General features: G+C 39.1%; 1 protein-coding gene across 4 annotated transcripts in view; it reads left to right on the top strand.

Moving 5' to 3' along the window:
- Positions 1-26629, top strand: part of DCAF1 (DDB1 and CUL4 associated factor 1) — a 72894-nt gene that overhangs the window by 36839 nt on the left and 9426 nt on the right. For 2 of the 4 annotated variants that reach the window (XM_027581684.1, XM_027581683.1), the window contains exons 12-23: positions 566-735; positions 3956-4080; positions 5035-6298; positions 6885-7083; positions 8032-8114; positions 8694-8778; positions 11536-11769; positions 12347-12440; positions 12998-13102; positions 13312-13385; positions 13922-14023; positions 25147-25155. In XM_027581684.1, the coding sequence (XP_027437485.1) occupies positions 566-735; positions 3956-4080; positions 5035-6298; positions 6885-7083; positions 8032-8114; positions 8694-8778; positions 11536-11769; positions 12347-12440; positions 12998-13102; positions 13312-13385; positions 13922-14023; positions 25147-25155 (2544 nt within the window). Of the gene's footprint in view, positions 1-565; positions 736-3955; positions 4081-5034; positions 6299-6884; positions 7084-8031; positions 8115-8693; positions 8779-11535; positions 11770-12346; positions 12441-12997; positions 13103-13311; positions 13386-13921; positions 14024-25146; positions 25156-26629 lie in introns of those variants that run through there. The other 2 variants (XM_027581685.1, XR_003517808.1) reach the window with 2 other exon arrangements.

Here is a 26629-nt window from a genome sequence, read left to right as displayed (position 1 = left end):
AGGCAGAATACTTGAAAATGGGTGTACAAGGGATCTGTTTTGTTCCCAGTTGTAACTTGCTACTTTTCTGGGATATTAGAACTAAAAGATGAACTGGAGTGTGTATAAAAGGGCTTTCTTTTATGAAAAGTACTAGATATCTTACCTCCTTCTGTGTGGAATTTTTTTTCTGAAAGGATACATCTGTTATTCCACTTCTCTATCATTTTTGAACTTAGTTGCTGTATTTTGGAGTGAAGATTAATATTTGCATGTTTTAAAAATCACAAATTGAGAAGAAACCAATTATTTTATGTGGTGCATCTTTCTTTAGCTGTGAAACATATGCACAAACAAATTGAATGTTCTCTTACCCTTTTTGGGCAAAATGTATTGTAAGTCTGGTTATAAATAAAAGGTTAAACATATATTCATTATTTCACATGTGGGCTGCTGACTCAGTTGTGGAATTTGAAAGCTATTATTACTTAGCTTTATTAAAACCTGTTGGCCTTTGAGTTGTGATGGAGAAGAAGGTAGCAGGCAGGTGATAGAGTTCCTTAATGATATGTATCTCTCCTTATAGGCGTGTTCATATACTCACGAACAGATTGTGGAAATGATGGAGTTTTTGATAGAGTATGGCCCAGCGCAACTGTATTGGGAACCAGCTGAAGTCTTCCTCAAACTTTCTTGTGTTCAACTCTTGTTGCAGCTTATTTCTATTGCCTGCAATTGGAAGACCTATTATGCAAGGTGGGATTAGAGAGCGGTTTTAAATGAAATTAGATTTTGCTTTTTGGTAAAGTTGGTATTGGTTTGTATATAGCATATGCTTAGCAAACATTTGTTGAACTGAACTGAAATTTGGGGAATGAATCTGAGAAACTAGATTAAGGAGGATATTTTTATTTTTTAAAGATTTCATTTGTTAGAGCAAGAGAGAGTGCCGAGCACAAGTAGGGGGCGGGGAGAGGGAGTAGCAGGCTCCCTGTCAAGCAGGGAGCCCAATGCGGGGCTCGATCCCAGGACCCCAGGATCATGACCTGAGCCGAAGGCAGATGCTTAACCGACTGAGCTACCCAGGTGCCCCAGGAGGATAATATTTTTAATTTATAGAGTACTTGTTTATATTTATGGTTCTGACAATGATGAATACTGCACGATAGGCAGGGATCAACATCTGTACTCTCAGAGAAGCTGCAGAGGTGGGGTTGAAGTCCTGTCTTGAGACTGCAGTCCAGTATTTTTTGGTACTTAGACTTTTAAATATCTCTCTACTGCTTGACAGCCACATGTAATGTTTATCTTCCTCTCACATAAAACTATTTTGTGCTTTTGTTAAGATTTTCACAATTCAGTTAAGAGCTGTTTGGGCAGAGCAGGATGAGGCTCAGCAAAGGACAGGTGGTAGAATCAGGAGGTTGGGTGGGTTCTATTTGAGGATGATGTAAAAGAATGAAAACTATATTTTGGAAACAATAGAATCTGGAGAGAAGACAGCAACGAAGTTTATAAAGAGTGGTTCTTTACCTTCTTTCCCTATCCAGCCATTGCCATTAAAGACAAGACGGGCTTATTTAGGGTGCATATGGCTTGTTTGAGAAGTGTCAGGATATTAAATCTAGGGAGATACTTTTGGAGCCGCCATTTTCTAACTTTTTGGTCTCAGGACCGCTTTACTGTATTAAAAATTATTGAGAACCTCTGAGTTTTTGTGTGTGTGTGTTTGATAAATCTATTGATAGTTAACAATTAGAAAATAAAACTGAGAAAATGTAAAAATATTTATGAATTTACTTAAAAATAATCTGAACTCATTGCATATTAGCATTTTTAATGAAAAATTTCCAGAATAAAACCAGATAATTTCAGCAGGGTTTTTAAATGTCTGCTTAATATCTCATATCTGCTTCTGTATTCATTCTTTTGTGACTTCATATATGACCTAGCCTCTGGAAATCTCCAGTATCTACTCATGAGAGAATGATAATGAGAAAGAAAAATAACACCTTGGTGTTAATATGAAAATAGTTTTTACATCACAGGACCTTCTGAAGGGGCCTCAGAGATCCCTGGGGTCCCCTAATCACATTTTGTGAACCACTGTTTTATTAGAGTATTAAAGTAGGTTATTATATTTACTTGAACTTTGCTGAAAAGATGATGAAAGCTCTAAAGAGAACTAGGAAGATTATAAATACATTTTTTGAGTGGTAAATCCATATTTGTATTACTAAGAAAATATATGTTTGGAATATATCCTTTAAAAGTTTTTTTTTTTTAAGATTGTATTTATTTGTCAGAGAGAGAGAAGGAGAGAGAAAGTGCAACCAGGGGGAGCAGGAGGCAAAGAGAGAAGCAGGCTCCCCGCTAAGCAAGGAGCCTGATGCGGGACTCGGTCATGACCTGAGCTGAAGGCAGATGCTTGACTGACTGAGCCACCCAGCCATCCCTAAAAGTTTTTTTATTTTTTAAAGATTTTATTTATTTGACAGAGGGATAGAGAGCACAAGTAGGCAGAGTGGCAGGCAGAAGGAAGGGGAGAGCAGGCTCTCCACTGAGCAGGGAGCCAGACGTGAGGCTTGATCCCAGGACCCCAGGATCATGACCTGAGCCAAAGGCAGCTGCTTAACTGACTGAGCCACCCAGGAGCCCCTAAAAGTTTATTTTTAGAAATAAAATTAAATACTTGTTTCGATTTAGAATATACAGAACCTTAGAAAAGAAAATTATTCTTAGCCACTGATAATTTCCCCAGTCTTTTTTCCATAACATATGTAAATACACATAATTGAGATCATAGCATTTAACCAAATTCATCTTTTTTATGAAATAATTCAAAATACAAAAAGGTACAGAGACTAATAAAACAACTACTCAGCACCCAGGGTTGGCATGTGGTGGCATTACTTACTTCTTTCTCAGTTCCTTTTCTGCCTCCCCACAGTGACCGGTCTTATGAAGTGCATTCTCTTCATGTTTTTATATTATACATATGTGTGTGTATGTAAACAATGATGTACTTTTTTGTATGTTTTTAACTTAATATAAATATTATCTGGTATGCATCTTTTGCAGCTTGCTTTTTTCACCCTTATGTTTTTGAGATTTATATGTGATATTTATTTGAACTCTTATATTGCTATACTAGTTTATTATCCTGTTGATGGACATTAGTGCTTGTTATTTCTTTTTTTGCTATCAAGTGAATGGTACCACAGAAGACCTTTTGGAGTCTCTTTGAGGATATGACATATATAATCTGGATTGTAGGGAGCCTGCATTTCATATTTAGTAGATGTTGCATACCATTTTCAGCAGGATATGGGAGTTTTCATTTCTCTACCTTTTTCTCAATAACTGTTACTGTCAGACAAAATTTTATATCTTATGTTTTCTATTTCATTAATGTTGCATTTTGAGTCTTTCCCTTTGTCCTTTATAGTTCTTTGAAAACACCTGTCTGTAGCTGCAGAATAGTTCATCGTATGAGTGTACCATAATTTAACACACGTGTATTCCTATTGTCTTTGTAGATTTTCTAATTCTTTTGTTATTTTAAATATGCGATAATGGACATCTTAACACATAAATGCTTGTTTGTACTTTTGATTAGGACAGATTCGTCCAGGTGAAATTCCTGGGCTAAAACTTATACACATTTTAAAAATCTTGTTTCCTATTTCTAGATTATTTTTTCAAAAGAGGGTCCTATTTCTGTTCCCACCAAAAGTTTGAGAGCATTTGTCTTTATACATCCTTACCAGCATTGGGGATTGGTGAAAATTCCATCCCCATTGTTTTGGAAGTAATATCACGGTAACTTACAAGTCCTCTCTTGATGTCACGGCTAGGGATGGAGCCACACAGGTAGTAGTTCTGATCCATTGTGTATCTCTCTCTCTCTCTCTCAACTGTTGTTTCTTTTGGCTGTATCCTAATTTCCATATGAGTAATTGTATTTCCTGTCCAGGAATGACACTGTGCGCTTTGCCTTGGATGTCCTGGCTATTCTCACTGTTGTGCCAAAAATCCAGCTCCAGTTGGCAGAATCAGTGGATGTGCTGGATGAGGCTGGCTCCACTGTCTCCACTGTAGGTAGGTTGTACCTTTCCATTTTTGCGATTGCGTGCTCTGGATGTGTTTTTATTTGCTGTTCTGTTTTTGTTTACTTAATTTGTCTATTTTGTTTACTTAATTTGCAATATTAGAACAGAAAGTAGTAGTGGAGGGTGCCTTGTCCCATCTAAGTTGTGCTGTACACTTTAAGGGATTTGTGATAGTGAACTCAGATTTTCTGAGTGGTACATGTGCTATGATGGGACGTATTCATTCTTGAAAACCTTGTACTCTGCAGTCTTGTGCTGAAAATAAAGTTTATGGGAAAAATGGGTTGGGGCAGACAGTAAAAATCTTAAAGCAAATTTATAAGCTGAGCCCTAACAAAATCAGTAATTGGCAAGCCACTCAGAATGGACCAAAGCTATCATACACAAGAACAAAAGGAAAATATGGTTTGTTTGAAAATATACTTTATTAAGAGCAGCACACTCGTAAGGGCTCCTGCTAAGGTGAGCATGCAAAGTGGTGTGACTGGTTGTGGGTCTTGGGGTGCACCACCACTTTGGGGAGAAAGCCTGAGGTGCAGCCACTTTTTTAATTTTATTCATATATAGCAGAAAGGGTTCCTGATGCCATTGTGGCAATCAGACCTGAGGGCTTTTCCCTTTTCTGCTAAAGGTTTTAATTTATTCCTGCTATTTTTGCTCACCTTACCCAGGAAAAATTGCACATGACCCGTGGTGTCTTCCACGTAATACTGACATCATTCCCCTATTTAACAACTGCGTATGAGGTATTGCATCATTAAGATACAGTGTAGTAGAACTGATTGTATTTTATTCAAACAATTCCTTGTACTTTAATAAAAAGGTATAGTAGTTTTAAGTGGAACGAAATGAATAGAAGTCTAAATTTTCACTCTGGAGCAATCATTGAAGTTGTCTGTTTTATGAGGAACAATATAAAATGTTTTGTATTTCTCCTTCATAGGTATCAGCATTATTTTGGGAGTGGCTGAGGGTGAGTTCTTTATCCATGATGCTGAAATTCAGAAGTCAGCACTTCAGATTATCATCAATTGTGTGTGTGGCCCAGATAACCGAATTTCCAGTATTGGCAAATTCATCTCTGGAACTCCTCGGAGAAAGCTGCCTCAGACTCCCAAAAGCAGCGAGCACACCCTGGCCAAGATGTGGAATGTGGTCCAGTCCAACAATGGCATCAAGGTGCTCCTGTCCTTACTGTCCATCAAGATGCCCATCACCGATGCAGACCAGATAAGGGCTCTGGCCTGCAAGGCCCTAGTGGGCCTGTCACGCAGTAGCACTGTCCGGCAGATCATCAGCAAACTGCCTCTTTTCAGCAGCTGCCAGATCCAGCAGCTGATGAAGGAGCCTGTCCTGCAGGACAAGCGCAGTGACCATGTCAAGTTCTGCAAGTATGCTGCTGAGCTCATTGAACGAGTGTCAGGAAAGCCACTTCTCATTGGCACAGACGTGTCTCTGGCACGACTGCAAAAAGCAGATGTTGTTGCCCAATCAAGGATTTCCTTCCCTGAGAAAGAGCTGCTTCTGTTGATACGAAACCATCTCATTTCTAAAGGGCTTGGGGAGACAGCAACTGTGTTGACGAAAGAGGCTGACTTGCCCATGACTGCTGCCTCTCATTCATCTGCCTTCACCCCAGTCACTGCTGCTGCTTCTCCTGTCTCTCTTCCCCGAACCCCTCGCATCGCCAATGGCATTGCAACTCGACTGGGAAGCCATGCTGCTGTGGGTGCCTCCGCCCCTCCTGCCCCCACTGCCCATCCTCAGCCACGGCCCCCCCAGGGTTCACTAGCTTTGCCTGGCCCATCTTATGCAGGCAATTCCCCCTTGATTGGTAGGATCAGTTTTATCAGAGAGAGGCCATCACCCTGCAATGGCAGGAAAATCAGAGTGTTGCGGCAGAAGTCGGACCATGGCGCCTACAGCCAAAGCCCAGCCATAAAAAAACAGTTGGACAGACATCTTCCTTCCCCGCCTACGCTGGACAGTATCATCACAGAATATCTTAGAGAGCAGCATGCTCGCTGCAAGAACCCAGTTGCCACCTGCCCACCTTTCTCTCTCTTTACTCCTCATCAATGTCCTGAGCCAAAACAGAGGCGGCAAGCGCCAATAAACTTTACCTCAAGGCTAAACCGCAGGGCATCATTTCCAAAGTATGGAGGGGTGGATGGCGGATGCTTTGATAGGCACCTTATCTTTAGCAGGTAAGGAGAGGCCACCTCCCTGGGAATTGGAATGATTCTGCTATTTAAATCAAAATGTGGGGTGATACCAGCGTAGAGTGATGAATCCAGAAAGCCAGACTATTTGTTGGCCTGAAATACCAATGATTGTCACTTTATGTGAATACATGAGTAATGTGACTCTACCCCCTTTTGTCAAGCATGGGTTCCTTGTGTGATTGTTGTATATTGTTAAGATACTCTGTGTTCTTGTTAGAACTAGTATTTTTTTTTAGAACCCATGCACCGTGCTGTGCCTAACTAGACTTCCAAACTTGTTTTTGTGCTCGTCCAAGTTGTCTCCTATTCTGATTCTTCACAAATCTCACATAAAGATGATGGGGTTGCAGGTTTTAAACATGGGGATTTTTGTTATTGTTTAAATTTGTGAAGTAGAGGTCCTTTTCTCTCGCTTAAAACAAAAATGAACCACTGAAGGTTACTGTGATATTTTGGAAGAACCCATTTGAAATATAAATGCTTTGTTTTTCTTCTTTCATCCTTCTAGCAAAGTTTTCTATTTTCAGAGTCCTTGTGCATTCTTTGTCTTTGATTCTGTTTTGCTTAGGTTCCGTCCTATTTCAGTGTTCAGGGAAGCCAATGAGGATGAGAGTGGCTTCACTTGTTGTGCATTCTCAGCACGGGAGCGCTTCCTGATGCTTGGCACCTGCACTGGGCAGTTGAAGCTCTATAATGTGTTTAGTGGACAGGAGGAGGCCAGCTATAACTGTCACAACTCGGCTATCACACATCTTGAACCTTCTAGGGTAAGGGTGCCTAGGTTGTTCTCAGTCATTCTTCTTAGATGGGTTGGTGAACTATGAGCTTGTGGGCTGGCATTATGTATAAGCTTTTATTGGAACATAGCCATGTTCATCCGTCTATGTATGGTCTGTGGCCGCTTCTGTACTCCAATGGCAGAGTTGAGTAGCTGTGACACAGACCGTATGGCTTATAAAGCCTGATGTATTTACTGTTTGGCCCCTCAAGTAAAAGTTTACCAGTCCTCTTCTAAGAGGGGGAGGTGTGTGTGGGTGTATTTTTTTTTTTTTTAATTCGCCTCAGATGGAAACAGTCTTATCAATTATCACAAAAGTTTTCCTTTTGTGTCAGGAAGAAAAATCTCAAGGTACTGTGAGTTTTTAGGAAACGCATTATGGGATTCTAGTGGGTCATGGTTTATTAGTAGTATTCTATGGATGGAATTGATACCTTTGTTATTTCTAAAAGTCAGGACTATTAAGATGACAAGGATAATTTTCCTGATTTTAGAGTAAAGAAAACTCAGTTTTTATTGGGCTTTTTTTTTTTTTTTTGAAACAATTGTAAGAGTCTTTAAGAAAGTCTAGCAAATATTGTCAGTTGACTGATTTTTCAGATGAGGGAGACTGAGGAATATGGCCAAATATTAAGAAAGGAGGAACCATCCTTGATTTCTTTCCAAGTTTTCTCTTCCTCTACCCTTGGAACTAATGTATTTTTTGTTAAAAGTCGGGAGGATTTAGAATTTTCTTAAATTTAAGTATTTTTTTTAGGACATTGCATGTATACATACTTAAATTCCAGCAGCTTCAACAATTTCTTGGTTCTTTGGAGTTTTTCTATTTTCTTTATAATACGACAATATTTTTTAAGCTTATATTTTAAAATGCTAATGTCAGAGAGCATTTATATAAACACATGATTACCCACTGTGGGCCTCCTTCTTCTTTTAGGATGGGTCCTTACTGCTGACATCTGCTACTTGGAGCCAGCCTCTGTCTGCACTTTGGGGAATGAAATCAGTATTTGATATGAAGTATGTAACTACTTTTATAACCCTGATCTTTCTGTTCTACAATTTAGCTAATTTATATTCTCCTTCATCCAATTCTTCAACTGAAGCCTTTTGGGAAAAGACAAATGTTGTGAGTTATTGCTAATTTCTCTCTTCCTCATCTGTGGCTTATGTTTAATAAGATTGTATCCTTTTTAATTCCAGGATATTCTTAACAAGTATTCTTACCACTCTCATCACACAACTGACCCTTCACTAATCCAAAATGGCACATCTGTGTATTTTCTCATGTTCACATATGACAGTTGCACTCTTGGCTGGTGTATATTTCAAAGACATGGGTGGCCTATTAGCCATTTTTTTAAACCAAGTAACTCCTGTTAATTACTTATAATTAATTCTTTTGGATCTTCTTGGTCAAACATGGAGGAAATATTTTTTTTTTTTAATCTTAAGTGTACAGTGTTTTCTCTTTGGTTGCTGGGAATCCTCAGATGGGTATGGTCAGGCAGGAGGCTGAGAATCATGTTTATTTTCAGTCGGTTGAGTGAGTATGTTCTGAAGGTCCATCGCTTAAGTACTTCCGTTGTTTGTCTGTAGGCATTCCTTCACAGAAGATCACTATGTTGAGTTCAGTAAGCATTCTCAGGATCGGGTCATAGGTACAAAAGGAGACATTGCCCACGTAAGTACTTTAGAAACCACTGTTTTCAAGCTAATTATACCAGTTTGTTTGTACTCAAAGCTTCTGGACTGAAGCACAGTCCTAAGGGTAATAACAGATTACTTAGCGATATTTTTTCTAGATAGAATCTAGAAATGTAATAAAGTAGTTCTAAGTTACGTGGGACCAAACATGAACTAATCTGGCAACTCGAGAAAGATGTCATTAGCACAGCAGTTATTTTCAAATACTTATTTAGTTTTAGGTGAAATGTAAGTCCCTGCCTTTATGAAGCCTCACTGGGGAGACAATAAATATAGAAGCAGATATATGATATGTTAGATGTAAGTGCTACCAAGGAAAAGAAGCAGGGTAAGAGGTAGGAAGTGGTGGTGGTGGTGTGATGGACTTGTGTATTTTATCTAGGATAATCAGTATCACTGATTGGGTGATGTTTAAGGAGTGTTTTGAAGGTGGTGTGGTGTCCTCTAGATATCTGGGGGAAAAGTGTTTTATGTGGAGGGAATGTCAAGGGAAAAGCCCTTACTTGGGAGGTGAGAGAGAGAGGAGGGGGGAACAGGTCAGTGTTGGGAGGGGGCGACACATATCATAGTAGCATCTTATAGGGTGTTGTTAGGACCTCTGATGTTTCCTGAGTGAGATGTAGACACTGGAGGGTGAGCAGAGGACACATGATTGTATGTAAAGGTCCTAAAGTGTGAGTCTGGTTTCTGTGAGAGAAGCAAGAGCAGGCTTTCCAGTTAGGAGGGTGTCATGCCAGCCCACATGTGAGGGCTGCAGTGGGGCTGGCCCCAGGTGGGCATGGCGTAGGTGATGAGAAGTGATAACAGCTGGGCCCTGGGATTCTGGACACATGCAGTTTGTTATTCTATTAGACATTCAAGTAGGGAATGGACAGTTGAATATATGAAATGGGAGTTCGGGAGAGAGGTCTGGGATAGGAGATATAAATACAGGAGTTATCTACATGTCGATAGTCTTGAGCCATGAACCTGGATGAAATCATTAAGGAGGCTAGAGAAGAGAACTGTGGGGACAGTCCTGACATGTGTCAATATTTCAGATTTGCCATATGAGGAGGGACTTGGGAGGGAGACCCAGGAGAATGGCCAGTAAGGCAGCAGGAGACCTTAGGAAAAAGATGTGCCACAGAAGGCAAGGGAAGATCTTTTTGAGGAATACTTGATCAGCTGAGTCAGAAACTACTGATGGGTATATAAGATGAGAATTGAGAGGTACTTTTGATTGAACAATGTGGAGCTTATTGTTAACCACATGAAGAGCTAGTTCTATGCACCAGGGTGACAGTCTGATTGGAGTAGGTTCATGAGAGAACAGGGAAGTGGAGACAGTAGACACAAATTTTCTGAAGTGTTTTTGCTGAAAAAGCAGAGAATTGGGGTGTAGTAGCTGGAAGGGGTGTGTGGGAAACATGGGGTTGTGAAGGGAGGGTTTCTCTCAAACTGTTCATTTGAAAATGTTAAAATACATAAAGTTGAAAGAGTAGTCCATATACCTACCACCTAGATTCAGCGGTGTAATGTTTTGCCATTTTCTTTCTGTCTAAATATTTATGTATGTATTTCTGAATCATTTAAAAAAGTAAGTTGCAGATATCATGACATTTTATCTCTGAGTCTTACAGCATGCATATTCTAGCAATAAGGACATTTTACTACATAATCGCACTCTGTTATCAAATGTAAGAAAATTTATAGTAATTCCCAAATATCATCTGATATCCATTCCATATTCAGTTTTCCCCATTGTTCCTGATGTGTTTGGTTTCAAATGCTTTTTGTTTTTTTTGAACCAGGATCCAGCCAAGAGTCACATATTGCATTTGGTTGTATGTCTCACTAATGTTTTAAAGCCAAGAACCATTTCTCCAGTTTTCATGACATTGACTTTTGAAGAGACCAGGCTAGTTGTCTTGTCCCATGATCTCAATTTGTTTGTTTTCTTGTGGTGTCTCCTTATTTGTTCCTATATTAAAGGAGGATTTTTTTTTTTAAAGATTGAAAATATTACAGCATATGTGTAAGCTGATGGGAAAGATCTGGTCTCTGCATGGGTTGTACATTGTAGACTTTGGAACTTTTAGTATTGTAGGGCTATAATATTGGGAGATTTTTAAGGAGAAAGGGGAATTTGATTGATGCCTTTCTCCAAAAAGTGGCCCTTTATTAGTTTCCATGGGTAATCATTGGTCAATCCATATGAATTTCTCCATTTCAATTGTAGAAACATTTTCTGTTTCTTGAAAGGGGTAGGGGTAGAAGAGGGTTTTCTTATCTTTATTGGGATCTCTTTTTTCATTTTCTTTTTTTTTAAGATTTTATTTATTTATTTGACAGAGAGAGACACAGCAAGAGAGGGAACACAAGCAGGGGGAGAGGGAGAGGGAGAAGCAGGCTTCCCTCAGAGCAGGGAGCCCGATGCGGGGCTTGATCCCAGGACCCTGGGATCATGACCTGAGCCGAAGGCAGACGCTTAATGACTGAGCCACCCAGGCGCCCCTCTTTTTTCATTTTCTTGTGGGAAAGAGACTTTTCAAACCTTGAATGGGAACCACAGCACTTAAACTTTGCTTGGATTGGTGTAGTCTTCCTACTTTTCAGGTATTCTATAATATTAAGGCTTTCATGATTTTGGTGGGATTTGGAAAGCATGGAGAGATATTTAGACAGCTTCTCTTTGAATTGTCAACGGATGGATTGGTCTGATTTTTCTCTTCCCACCCCTTCTTCTCTAAAGATTTATGATATTCAGACTGGCAACAAGCTGTTGACTCTGTTTAACCCAGATCTTGCCAACAACTACAAGAGGAACTGTGCCACCTTTAATCCTACAGATGATCTTGTCTTAAATGATGGCGTCCTCTGGGATGTCCGCTCTGCACAGGCCATCCACAAGTTTGACAAGTTCAACATGAACATCAGTGGCGTTTTCCATCCAAATGGACTGGAGGTCATCATTAATACTGAGATTGTATCCTTTACACCTGTGTCTTACTTTCCATTTGTTAGCTGGTTTGTGATGCAGAAATAATCTTTCTGCCAACATCCTATTAAAGTATCCACACAGGTAATAATTAGGTGCCTCTCCTTTGAAGTGTTAATCTCCAATGGTTGTTAATTACCAATGACTTTGACTAGCATGTTTTTCTTTGTATTGAGAAGAGTGACCAGATTCGTGCCTTGTGCTTCTTCATATATTAAACTGGCTTTTATGTCTTCAGAAGGATTTTACTTTTGCACTACAGAAAGCAATTGCTAGACATAAGAGTAAAATGAAGTGTTACTATTGAGAGGATGGGAATTCATGTCGCTTTCACGTATATGAGGATATCATAGGAGATTTTCAGGGACATTATTCTGTAATATACATTCTATATGCTTTTGTTCTACTCTGAAAGCATTTTTATTTTACCTTTAAAAAAGCTTACCTTTAAAGCATTCATATCTCACAGGAGGGGAAAAAAGTGACATTTCTGAATTTCTCCAGTGAGGTTGCATAAGAAATTTTGTATAAGATAGGTTTTATTCCTTGACCGCCCTCTTCCTAGTGGGATCTTCGCACTTTCCATCTTTTACACACAGTTCCTGCTCTGGATCAGTGTCGTGTGGTGTTTAACCACACGGGGACAGTGATGTATGGAGGTAATAAACTTTTTACTTTTCTACATTATTTTTCTCCCTTCTCTTTCTTCTCATTAATTTGATACTTTTTGTTTGGAAACGTCTCTCAAATGTGAATTGGAAAGCGTTTAAAGGTTGTAACATAAAAGATAAAATGATAGCACAGATGGTGACAAAGTTTGTTGGTGAAAATAATGTTGATTTAGGGTGAAAGGCCACTGGCTTTGAAGATAACAAGTAAATCTTGCATAGAAAGAAATTTCATGCATTAATTTCCCATCTGTATCATCATCCTCTCAATCTCATTATGAACTTGAAGAATCTTTGCATTTGTGGTCTTGTGAGGTTGTGAGCCTTTAGCTGTAATACTTGTTGAGAGCTAGATGAGAGGTTGAGGATACTGTTTGGGGTATGCAAGGAGGATGCATCGAGAGGAACTAACTAGATGAGTGAATCTACTACAAGGAAACTGAAGTCTTGACTGTCCATTAATATTTCTGCACTTGTGAATAAGGGATGTTTCTGATTTCTAATAGTGTTTTGCTCCTTGGCTCCCTTTCCCCCTTCCTCCCAATTAGCTATGCTGCAGGCAGATGATGAAGATGACTTAATGGAAGAGAGGATGAAAAGCCCATTTGGATCATCATTCCGAACATTTAATGCAACCGACTACAAACCTATAGGTAAGCATGAAGGAGCCGACATTGTTCGTTTTGTTATGTTTTGGTTTTCCTTACTTAAGATCATCCCTTTTCTGTAATTTTTCACTGAAAGGTGAAGAAGTTATGGAAATAGTTATGAACAATCACCTTGAAATTCCTTTAGAGGAAGAGCTGGTTTTAAGGTCATAACAATAGTCCAGTCCTGAATCTTGTCACATTCTGTTTTCCAGCAACCATTGATGTGAAACGGAACATCTTTGACCTGTGTACAGACACCAAAGACTGCTATCTTGCTGTCATTGAGGTAAAGGGAACCAGCGGAAACCCTGCTGTTTTGTTCTGATCTTTAGGATCATTTTCAAGTTATACTACAGGCATTTTTAAGGTGATCTAAGGTATGTTTTAAAGTTGTTGCATTTCCGAAAGTGGTTATTGATAACCTACTCATTTGATGGGGAGATATATATTGTAAGAGAAATAATAAGGAAATCCCAATTTAAAACAACATGGACAATCCGTCCCATCTTCTAATATCTTGGATTCACTGTCACCCCTTTCTTAGAGGAGCCTGTACCTCTTGCCAGAGCAAGACAGTTCATTCCAAGGATGGTGGTCTCTCTTTTGCCTGTATCCCTTGCTCTGGGATCAGCCTTCTCATCCTGCTTTCTTTCCCTTTCTGTGTCCCAGGCATAACATTTTCAGAGTGAGTTCAAGAATTTTGGGTATCAGAAGCTTTGACAGTTGTAGGGTCAAAGTGCATGGGTGCCAGTCATAACTGAGATGTAGATGTGGGCCTTCTGAAAACTAACTGCTCTTTGTGGACTGGGTATTCTTTTTCAGAACCAAGGCAGCATGGATGCTCTGAATATGGACACAGTGTGCAGGCTGTATGAAGTGGGCAGGCAGCGTTTGGCTGAGGATGAGGATGAAGAGGAGGACCAGGTCAGTGGTCTTTGAGATTTCTTGTTGCTGAACAGTGCTTTATAAAACAATATGTTATACTCTGCTGCTTTTTGCTATAAAGATTTTTTAGTATCAGCCTTTGCTACCTGTCGGCATATTCTGCAGGCATATCATTCATAAAATTACTAAAATAACTAAAACTCAGAAGAAAGCAGATTTTTGTTATTATAAAACTTTAACTCCAGTACCTGATGGTACTGTGAGTTCCATTTGTAGATTAATTTGGATGTTAGCAATCTCAGAAATTGTTTTGGAGGTTTTCTTGAACTCACTTTTGGGACCAGTGCCCTGTGTGGCTTCAGAAAGAGCAGCCCTCATATTCCCAGTGTCAGTACAAAACAGAAAAGTCAGTTTGCTGAGATGGGTCTTAGAAATGGCTTAAGCTTTATAAAGGTCTGGTTTGCATTTTCTCAGTTTTATGGCATAGTCTCTTTTCACAGTAATGGATTGGAGCTTATAAGTAAAGAAGATTTTGACGCTTTTGGAAATTAAACATTTATTTAATGTGGGTAGATAGTATGTCTCACAGAATCTTAGTTTTTTTTCGTAGGGAATTTTAAGTTATGGTCATAGTCTAGGTGCTTGCCTATGTGGTGTGTCACTATCCATTCTGAAGTGTTTCTTAAACTTCTGACTTTCAGCAGATCTTTCCTGTCAGCTGGGCTCACACCACATTCTCTATGCGTAAAGCTCCTATAAACATCCATGTATAGGCTTTTCTGTGGACATAAATTTCAACTCCTTTGGGTAAATACTAAGGAGTGCTGTTGCTAGATTATATGGGAAGAGTTATATTTAATTTCATAAGAAAATGACAAACTGCCAAAGAGGCTGTATACCATTTTGCATTTTCACGAGAATTCTTGTTGTTTCACATCCTTGCCAGCATTTGGTGTTGTCAGTGTTTTGGATTTTGGACATTCTAATAGGTATGTAGTAGTGTATATATATATATATATATATATCACTATTTAATTAAATTAAAAAATTAATAGACATTCTTTTAGTTGAACAACCGCTACACATAATCAAAATGTGTCGTTTGATTTTTTGGAGTAGAAAGGAACTAAGGTCTTGCAGTCTTATGAGCCTGCTACAAATATTTTCTGAAAATGATTTAACTGAGCCTGTTGACACCCTTCCTGATGGCTGGTACCAGACCAAAAGGAAGGAGACTTTCTCCACAATCCCTCTGGGCTCCTCCCCCACTTCAGGAAGCTTCTTTCTAAGTGGAAGGCTCTCATTGTTATTTTAATTTGCATCTCCCTGATGACATATCTTGTGGAGCATCTTTCTATATGCGTATTTGCCATTTATAGATCTTCTTTGGTGAGGTGTCAAAGTCATTGGCTTATTTCTAAGTTGGGTTGCTTGTGTTTTTATTGAGTTTTTTTTGTTTTGTTTTTATTGAGTTTTAAGAGTTCTTTGAATATTTTGGCTAATAGTCCTTTATCTGATATGTTATTTGCAAATATTTCATCTTAGTTTGTGGCTTATCTTTTCATTCTCTTGACAGTGTCTTTCACAGAGCAGAAGTTTTTGTCTTCATGAAGTCCAGCTTATCAATTATTTCTTTCATGAATTGTGGTTGCATCTAAAAAGTTTTCAAACTCAAGGTCATCAAATTTTCTCCTGTTATTTTTTAGGAGTTTTATAGTTTTGCATTTCACACTTAGGTCTGTGATTCTTTTTGAGTTAATTTTTGTGAAGGGTGTAAGGTCTGTGTCTAGGTTTATTGATTCATTTTTTTTTTTTGCTTGTAGATGTCCAATTTAAATACCATTTGTTGAAGACTTTTTTCCCATTGTATTGCCTCTGCTCCTTTGTCAAGGATCAGTTGACTATTTTGGGGGGGAGGAAGGGTTAGAAGGAGAGGGAAAGAATCTTAAGCAGGCTCCATGTCGCACGTGGAGCCTGACACAGGGCTCTATCTCATGACCCTGAGATCATGATTTGAGCTGAAATCAAGAGTTGGAGACTTAACTGACTGAGCCACCCAGGCACCCTTACTTGACTGTTTTATGTGGATCTATTTCTAGGTTCTCTACTGTTCTATTGATCTGTCTATATTCTTCAATACCTCACTGGCTTGGTTACTGTCACTTTATAGTAAGCTTTGAAGTTGTGTAGTGTCAGTCCTCCAACTTTGTTCTCCTTCAGTATTGTGTTGACCATTCTGGGTTGTTTGCTTCTCCATATAAACTTTTGAATGGGTTTGTTGATATCTACAACATATCTACAACATAACTTGCTGGGATTTTGAATGGGAGTGCATTGAATTTATAGATCAGGTTAGGAAGATCTGACATCTTGACAATATTGAGTCTTCCTGTCCATGAACATGGACTCTCTTCATTTATTTAATTCTTTGGTTTCTTTCATCAGAGTAATGTAGTGTTCTTCCTACAGATCTTTTGTTAGGTTTATACCTAAGTATTTAATTTTGAGAGGTGGGGCTAATGTAAATGATACTGTGTTTTTAATTTTAGTTTCCACTTGTTCATTGCTGGTGTGCAGGAAAGCTGTTATATAGGAAAGATTGTGAATTAACTTTGTGTCCGGCAGCACTGCTATAATTGCTTAATCCGGTTTTCATTATCAATTCTTAGGGATTTTCTGCATAGACAGTCATATCGTCTGCAAACAAAGACAGTTTTATTTCTTCCTTCCCAGTCCGTACCCTTTTTTTTTCCTGTTCTTGTCTTACTGTATTAGCTAGGACTTCCAGTATGATGTTGAAAAGCAGTGATCTTGATTCTGAGCTTAGGAAAGTTTTGAGTTTCTCACCATTAAGTATATTGTTAGCTGTGGTTTCTTTATAGATAGATGTTCTTTATCTAGTTGAAGAAGTTCCCCTCCATTCCTATTTTACTCAGAGTTTTTAGTTATGGGTGTTGGGTTTTGTTAGTCTTTTTCTGAATCTGTTGATGTGATCTTTTTTCTTTAGCCTGTTGAAGTAATGAATGACATTACTTGATTCTAAAATGTGAACCAACCTTGCATAGCTGTAATACATCCTATTGGTTGTGGTGTGTAATTCTTTGTATACAGTGTGCAATATGATTTGCTAATATTTTGTTGAGGATTTTTACATCTGTGTTCATGAGAGATGTTGGACTATAGTTTTCATTTCTTGTGCAGTAGTCCCCCTTCCGTCCCCCACCAGCCCCCCATCTGTAGTTTCACTTTCTGTGGTTTCACTTTCCATGGTTTCAGTTAACTGCAGTCAACTCCAGTCTGGGAACAGATGGTCCTCTTTCGAATGTATGGTCAGAAGGTCAGTAGTAGCCTATATCACAGTGCCTCATTCACCTCACTGCATTTTATCATGTAGGCATTTTATCATCTCACATCATCACAAGAAGAAGGGTGAGTACAATACAATCAGATTTTGAAAGAGAGACCATATTCACATATGTTATTTTAATCTCTTACTGTGCCTAATTTACAAACTAAACTTTATCATAGGCATGCATGTATAGCAAAAAATATATATAGGATTTGGTACTGTCCTCAGTTTCAGGCATCCGCTGGGGGTGGGATGTCTTGGAACATATCCCTGTTGGATAAGGAGGGGGGTACTACTGTAATATCTTGGAGTTGGTATTAGAATAGTGCTGGGCTTATATGATGAAGGAGGAAGTATTTCATCCGCTTTCTGTCTTCTAGAAGAGATTTTAGAGAATTGATATATTTTTTTTATGTTTAGTAGAATTCATCAGTGAATCCATGTGGGCCTGGTGCTTTCTGTTTTGGAAGGTTATTAATTATTGATTAAGTTTCTTTAATAGCTAAAGGCCTATTCAGATCGTCTGTGCATTTTGGCAAATGGTGTCTGTCTTTCAACGAGTTGGTCTGTTTCATCTAGGTTATCAAATTTGTGGGCATACAGTTGTTCATAGAATTCTTTTATCCTTTAAAAAAATTTTTTTAAAGATTTGATTTATTTATTTGAGAGAGAGGGAGAGTGCACATGTGTGAGCAGGGGGAAGGGCAGTGGGGTGTGGAGCCTGACTTGGGGCTCGGTTCCACGACCCTGAGATCATGACCTGAGCTGAGGCCAAGCTGAGCGCAAGTGACTGAGCCACCAGGTGCCCCAGAATTCTTTTATCTCTTTAATGTCCATGGGATCTATAGTGATGTGTCCCCACTTTCATTTCTGATATTAGTAATTTGTGTCCCTTTTTTTTTTTTCCTTAGCCTGGCTAGAAGCTTATCAATTTTATCAATCTTTTTTTTCTTTTAAGATTTTATTTATTTATTTGAGAGAGAGAAAGATAACGAGAGAGAGCTCGAGCAGGGGAGGGGCAGAGGGAGAGGGAGAAGCAGGATTCCCACTGAGCAGGGAGCCTGACCCAGGGCTCAGTCCCAGCACCCTGGGATCATGACCTGAGCCGAAGGCAGACACTTAACTGACTGAGCCACCCCGGTGCCCCTAATTTTATCAGTCTTTTTAAAGAACCAGCTTTTGACTGCATGATTTTCTCTATTAATTTCCTGTTTTCAATTTCATTGATCTCTATTTCTATTACTTTCTTCTGCTTGCTTTGGATTTGATTTGCTCTTCTATTTCTAGTTCTCTAAGGTGGAAGTTTAGCTAACTGAATTTAGGTCTTTATTCTTTTCTAATGATATGCATTCAGTGCTATAAATTTCCCTCTATGCACTGCTTTCACTGCACCCCACAAATTTTATAAGTGTGTGTTCATTTTCCTTTAGTTCAAAGTATTTTTTGAGATTCCTTTGACTCATGCTATTCAGAAGTGTGTTGTTTAATCTCCAAGTATTTGGGGTTTTCTAGCTATATTTCTATTACTGGTTTTTAGTTTTAATGCCATTGTGGTCTGAGAACAAACATTATATGATTTCTATGGCCTAGAATGTGTTTATCTTGGTGAATGTTTCATGTGACTTTGAGAAGAATGTGTATTGAGTTGTTGGACAAAGTAGTCTATAGATGTCCACTATACTCAGTTGATAGATGGTTTGATCACTTCAACTATGTCGTTACTGATTTTCTGCCTGCTGTATCTTTCCCTTTCTTTCTTTCTTTCTTTCAAGATTTTATTTATTTATTTGAGAGAAAGAGAAAGAGAGCATGAGCTGGGGAGGAGCAGAGGGAGAGGGACAAACAGACTCCGTCCTAAGCTTGGAGCCCGGTGTGGGGCTCAATCCCAGGACCCCGAGATCATGACCTGAGCTGAAATCAAGAGTAGGATGCTTAAGCAACTGAGCCACTTAGGCGCCCCCTGTATCTTTTCATTTCTGATAGAGGGGTATTGAAGTCTCTAATTAAAATAAGTGGATTCATCTGTTCTGTCAGTTTCTGCCTCCTGTATTTTGATGCTCTGTTGTTAGGCACATGTATGATAAGGATTGTTATGTTTCCTTGGAAAATTGACCCCTTTATCATCATATAATGCCCTTCTTTATTCCTGATAGCTTTCCTTGGTCTGAAGTGTGCTTTGTCTGAAAGTAATATAGTTATCCTGGCTTTCTTTAATTCATGTTAGCATGGTATCTTTCTCCATGCATTCATTCATTCATTCATTCATTTATTTTAAAGATTTTATTTATTTGACAGGGAGAGAGTGAGCACAAATAGGGGGGCAGCAGGCAGAGGGAGAGGTAGAAGCAGGCTCCCCACTGATGCAGGGCTTGATCCCAGGACCCTGGGATCCTGACCTGAGCTGAAGGCAGACGCTTAACGACTGAGCCACCCAGGTGCCCCTCCATGCATTTATTTTTAATCTGTATGTGTCTTTATATTTAAAGTGGCTTTCTAGTGGACAACATGTGGTTGGGCCTAGTTTCTTGATCCATATTGGTGATGTCTTTTAATTGATGTATTTGGAGTATTGACATTCTAAGTGATTATTGGTATAGTTGGCTTCATTTCTGTACTTGTTACTGATTTTTATTTGTTTCCCTTGTTTTTTGTTCCTGTTTTTGTCTGCTACTCTTTATATGCTTTTTGTGGTTTTAATTATTTTTCTAGGATTCTGTCTTCTTTGTTAGCATATTAATTATACTTTTTTTGGTGGTTGTCTTAGAGTTTGCTATATATATACCTTTACAAGTAATCCAAGTCCATTTTCAAGTGACACTACCTCTTTACAGTAGTATAAGTACCTTATGATAGAATAATCCCAATTCTTCTCTCCTTCCCCTTGTTTTATTGCTGTCTTTAATTTTACTTACGTATAAGCACACATAAGTACATGTACATATATACATATACGTAATCATATATAATCACACATTATTGGTGTTATTTTGGATAAACTGTTACTGTATAAAGATCCACTAAGAAAAATAGGGGCGCCTGGGTGGCCCTGTTGGTTAAGCATCTGCCTTCTGCTCAGGTCGTGATCTCAGGGTCCTGGGATTGAGCCCCGAGTCAGGGTCCTTGCTCAGTGGAGAGTCTGCTTCTCCCTCCCCTTTGCCCCACCCTCCTGCTCGTGCTTACATGCATGCTCGCTCTTTCTCTCAAAATAAATAAGTAAAATCTTAAATAAAAATAAAATGTTTATTCTACCTTTACTGGTTCCTTCTCCACTGCTCTTCTTTTATATAGATTGGAGTTTCTGACCTTGATCATTATCCTTCCCTCTGAAGAATTTCCTTTAACATTTCTTGCAAGATAGGTCTACTGGCAGCAAATGCCCTCAATTTTTGTCTGAAGAAGAGTTTATTTCTCCACTTTTGAAGGATACTTTCACAGGACAGGGTTATGAAATTCTAAGTTGGTGATTTTTGTCTCTCAACATTTTAAGTATTTCACTCCCTCTCTCCTTGCTTGCATGGTTTCTAAGGAGATGGGTTGTACAATTTTTATCTTTTTTCCTCTTTAGGTAAGGTCTTTTCCCCCTCTGGCTTCCTTAAGGATTTTTTTTTTTTTAATCTTTGATTTTCTGTAGTTTGAAAATGATGTGCCTGTGTTTAGGTTTTTGGGGGGCATTTATCTTGCTCAGTGTTCTTAGAGCTCCTGGATCTGTGGTGTGGTGTCTAACATTAATTTTGACATTTTCAGTCATCATTGATTCATTTCTTCTTTTTCTTTCTTTCTTTTCTTTCTTTTTCTTTCTTTCTTTTCTTTCTTTTTTTCTTTCTTTTCTTTTTCTTTTCTTTTCTTTTCTTTTCTTTTTTTTCTTTCTTTCTTTCTTTCGGTGGTGGGAGAGGGAGATGGAGGAGAGAGAATCTTAAGCAGACTCCATGGCCCAGCGTGGGGCCCGACATGAGGCTCGATCCCACAACCCTGAGATCATGACCTAGGCAAAAATCAAGAGTCAGACGCTTAACTGACTGAGCCACCCAGTTGCCCCCAAATATTTCTTCTTTTTTTCTCTTCCTTCTAGAATTCCTGTTATGTGTATGTTATACCTTTTGTACTGATCGCAAAGTTCTTGGATATTTTCTGTTTTTCAGTCTTTGTTCTTTCTGCTTTTCAGTTTTGGTGGTGTCTTTTGAGATATCCTCAGGCTCTGAGATTCTTTTCTTAGCTATGTACAGTCTACAAGCCTTTCTTCATTTCTGTCACAGTGTTTTTAATTAACAGTATTTCTTTTTGGTTCTTTCTTCAAATTTCCATCTCTCTGCTCCCATTGCCTTTCTCTTCTTGCATGCTGTCCAGTTTATCCATTAGAGAGCTCCCTTAGCATCTTGATCATGGTTGTTTTAAATTCCTGGTCTGATAACCCCTGCCATATCTAAGTCTGGTTCCAGTGCTTGCTCTGTCTCTTCAAACTGTGTGTTTTTCCCTTTTAGTAGGTCTTGTAATTTTTTTTCAAAGATTTTATTTTTAAGCAGTCTCTACACCCAGTGTGTGTATATGATGACTGGGCCTCAAACTCACAACCCAGAGATCAAGAGTCGCATGCTCCAACGAGCGAGCCAGGCAGGTGCCCTGTAATTTTTTTCTTGATAGCTGGATATGGTGTGCTGGGTAAAAAGAACTGCTGTAAATTGGCCTTTAGTAATGTGGTGGCAAGGTGTGGGGGAAGGGAAGTGTTTTATAATCCTGTAAGTAGGGCTCAGTGTTTTAGTGAGTCTATACCTCTGTACTGTGAGGTCAAACTCACGAAAGTGTGGGGGCCCTGATGACTTGGTCCCCCTGGAGTTTTTCTTAAGATTTATCCTCAGAATTGTGTCTAGCAATTTGTGAATTACAGTACAGGTTTCCCAACCTTGGCATTGGTTCCTATGGAGGTTTATCCTTTTGGGTTTATGCTCTGACAAGTTGCAATATTCTGCATTTTCTTGTTGGTGTCTTTAGTTTTGGGGGCAGTGATGCCCCTGTGACCCCATCTCTCTGTCAAATCTAAAAAGAGTTGTTGATTTTTCAATTTGTTCGGTGTTTTGTTAAGGATGGTGACTTTCAGCTCACATGCCACACTGGAAACCAGAAGCAGTATCCTGGTTTTTTGAATGCCATATTTATTAAAAAGGACCATTAGGCTCTGGAATTTAAACCACTTCACCCAATGCTACTAGGGATTCCCTAGTGTGGAAGGGGATTTCTATTAATGCTTTCCAGCTGCATGGCTTGGAGAGTCCTCAGTGATCTCTTTGGTTTCATGGGTGAGAGGAGCCTGTATTGTTTAAAGCTCATGTGAGTTCTGAGATATGGGTAAAAGGGAGAGGTCTTCAGAAGGATACTTGAGATTTTTTTTTTTTTTTAATAGGCTCCATGCCTAGCATGGAGCCCAGTGTGGGACTTGAACTCACAACCCTGAGTTCAAGACCTGAGCTGAGATCAAGATCCGACACTTAACTGAATGAGCCACCCAGGCGCCCTTTGAGATCTTTGATTTGTTTGTGACATGGATCTTCATATTTTCTTGAGTGCTGTACTATTTATTTAACTTGTACATGTTGGTAGTGTTTCTTGGTAGCAGAGCTTGTAAGTGGTATTAGATCTTCCAAACGTCATATGGTTGCCTTGGTTTGGTTTCTTAATAGTGTCTGTTGTCTGTTCTTTTATTCTTGTGACGTCTTGTTACCTTAGTACCCCCACTCCCTTAATGCACACTCTTTTCCACTATAGCTGTCATGAAACGTGATGTAGTTTATCCTTGAATAGATCTAGAAGATGATGTTGTTGAGCTATTTGTCAGTATATTACAGTGGTACAGACCATCTCGTCCTCTATGGTTTCATTCATCACTACCCTTGTCACTTGTAGATCATTACCACATATCAGTTGTCTCAGGCTTCTTGGATGTTACATGTTGTACTGTAAATCTGAAGCAAAAATTGGGTTTAAGTTATTTATGAACACCATTATTCCTACCCTCCTATATCTTTGCAGTTTACAAGGGAATGGAAATAATAGTCTTGGGACTGTCACCTGTGGTCCAGTCCATGTGGTACCATTATCTTTGAGGAGGAGGTCAGGAAAAGAGAAGCTAGCATTGCCCTAGGGCTGCTATTTTTGGGGTTGGCCTCATTCTTTTTGCAGACATGAAGTGATGAAAGGTGAATTTTCTAATGGCTGGCTATGGAAGCAAGAGACAACCATAAAGGAACAACTTAAGAGAAAGGATTTCTTGATTCTTCTCCTGTGCTTCTGTTTAACTTTACTTTTGGAGAGGTTAAGAGAGAAAGAGATTAGAAATGGGTTGGGTACAGTAGTTCGGACTTCTGAGTCTGTGGTGCAGGAAGGAAAAAGAGAGACTTTCTTGTCACGGATAGCCAAAGTCGAGAGGGGCAGGCTCAGGAGGGCCCTAACGAGTGGCCCTAGGGCCCTGTCCATTGAAGAGCCTAAAAGCTTCTAGCTGGGAGGGGACTAGGTGTCTTTGTAGGCAATGTAGGTAAGTTAGCATTGCTTCTGGATTTCAAGGCTTGTTTCATTACATACTGACAGCACTGTCCTTAGGGATTATCTGGTGCATTTTATATTTAAAGGACCTCCTTAGAGAACTGGTTTTATTCTTAAGCCCTTGGCATTTTGATTTTGATTTTTTTTTTTAAAGATTTTATTTGAGAGAGAGAGAATGAGAGAGAGAGAAAGCACATGAGGGGAGGGTCAGAGGGAGAAGCAGACTCCCCGCCGAGCAGGGAGCCCGATGCGGGACTCGATCCCGGGACTCCAGGATCATGACCTGAGCCAAAGGCAGCCGCCCAACCGAGCCACCCAGGCGCCCACTGATTTTGATTTTGAGGTGTTTTAGGGGATATGCCATATCTATCTAAGCACATTTCCTTTGTATCCTGAATTCTGTTGATTCACATGTCCTCCTGGAATCTTGCAGTAGTGTTTTGCAGCATTTACTATCCATTAGATTTCTCTCTTCCCTGTGCCAGCTTGATTTTATTTTTAACTCACTTTCCTTTGTGTGCTTCACCTAATTTTAAAATTAGAGATTTAGTTTTCTTACAAGTCATTTGCCTTTCAAAGTTTTGTCCTAGTCTATATATCTGCCCTCAGGTCTTCTCAGATGTCCCAGGTGTGACTTACGTGGCTCAGGGATGCCAGCACCTGTGACTGACACCTTTGAATTTGCCTTTTCACCTTAGCAGAATAAAATTAGGAGTATGAATGGTCAGCTGCCACCTGATAAAATGGTCCAGCATAAAGTGCCTATATAAGTATTTTTTTATTTAAAAAGCTTTATTAAGATATAATTTACATACCACAAAAATGGTTGTCTTTTGCCCTTATGTTTCAGTAAGTTTGGAGATTAATAAGGGATGAATGGAATCAATATATTGTTGAATGAAGACATAGATGATGTATTTGACATCCATAAATATTTGGTTCCTAAGGTTGCTAGTCCACCAGCCTTTCAGGCATTTGATGAAAGCAGAGATAAACCAGTCACTTATCAAAGCTTATATCCATTGGAATTTTGGTATCTGTGTTGTTTTTTTACAAATTAATTCAGTCAACTTTGATGTTGGCTTTTAGGAAAATTATAAAACCTAAGATTAGTAATTGTCATTGTTCCTAGATTTTGAAAAGGCAATACATTTCAACTAATTATAGTTAACCTTAAATTAAAAAAGCAAAAACAAGGGAATAATGCTGTCTTTTCTCCACTCCATTTTGGAATCTGGGACGCACTGTGTGCTGTGCTTCCTGTGTGTTCTCCACTGCCTAGAAGCGGATGGTAAGAGTCTTTACTGATTACACACCTGCTGTAAGCCTGGTCATTGATTCCTGAAAGGCCTTTTTCTCCCCCCTAAATTTTTAAAATGTCTGTTAGATTCTGTCCATGAGGAGAAAAATACAAATGTTTATGACTCTGAAATGAGCCTTTTAATGATTGTTAACACCAGGAACAAGTGTCAGAAGGAGAAGCAGGAGTTTACCTATAATAAACATGTTGAATGAACTGTCAAGAGAGTATGCTCAGGTTATATTTATTTTTAATTAATTTATTTTTAAGATTTTATTTATTTATTTGAGAGAAAGCACAAGCGGGGGCGGGGGCAGCAGGGAGAGGGAGAAGCAAGCCCCTGCGGAGCAGGGAGCCCTCTGTGGGGCTTGAACCCAGGACCCTGGGATCATGACCTGAGCTGAAGGCAGACTCTCAACTGAGGCATCCCTAGGTTCAGGTTTTGATTACATTTTTATAAAGCTATCATAGTTTTTAGATTAACTGTTCTTAAAGTATGACCAGAGATTTGTTTTTCCAAGAGGTTGGTTGTATTTTTGAAGGTAATATAGACTAAAAGCTATTTCTCTTGAAAATGAGACATGTATTCAAGAAGAATTTTGAATGGTCTAGAAACAGATGCTGCACTAATTTAAAAAATCAAATTGTTTAAGTCATAGAGAACAAGACAGTTGGATGTAGCAGAGAAGGTCAGTGGAATACCTGGTATTACCTTTTTGGTTCTGTCACTGGGAGTCTGTGGATAGAGGGTATATTACAGAAAAGGAGAACTTTAGAACCAGAAGGTACTCAGAGGACATCTTGTGCAGAGGTTTTTCATTAGGGGTGTACTTCACAGTTCCTGGGCAAACTTACCAAATCCACCTGTGTGAGCTTCACTTAGAAAGGTTGGTTCTGTTCAGCCTGGACCCTGGGAGTGGTTTAGGAATATGTATTTTGGAAAACTTTTTCCCAGGTGCTTCTGATGATCACATCTGAATAGGAGCCACTGATTGAATTAAATCACCTCTTTAACAAGACATTGAGATTCACAGAAGTTGGCATTAGAGAGATGTCCAGCAAATAGTACTTCCGTTGTAATTCTGGAACATGGGCAGTGTTGATGGAGCTCCTGGGGTTTTGGATCTGGGAATGGATAAGACCATAGAGAGCTGGAGAGACTGGAGATGAGCAAGAGAAGGGAGAAGGCATTCAGTGAGTGTAATGAGAGTGGATAGGAGGGAGTCCTGGGGACCCAACATTTGTGGGAAACAGTAGTCAACTGGATATGAGGCCATAGGAGTGGGGAAATGAAAGATGTTTGAGATTTTCACCTGGGAGAAGTATAGAAAAGGTACTGGCTTTAAAGGTGCTTTGAGTTCAGTTTTAGAATTAAGAGATTTTAAGTTTCTGTGGTACGAATGGGTAGAGTCGTCTGAGAGTTCAAAGATTTAGAAATTTGTGGAAATATGAAGGCAGAAATTAA

The sequence above is a fragment of the Zalophus californianus genome, chromosome 1, assembly GCF_009762305.2.
Source record: "Zalophus californianus isolate mZalCal1 chromosome 1, mZalCal1.pri.v2, whole genome shotgun sequence".
Taxonomy (NCBI): Eukaryota; Metazoa; Chordata; class Mammalia; order Carnivora; family Otariidae; genus Zalophus; species Zalophus californianus.
This window is presented reverse-complemented; position numbering and strand designations above follow the sequence as displayed.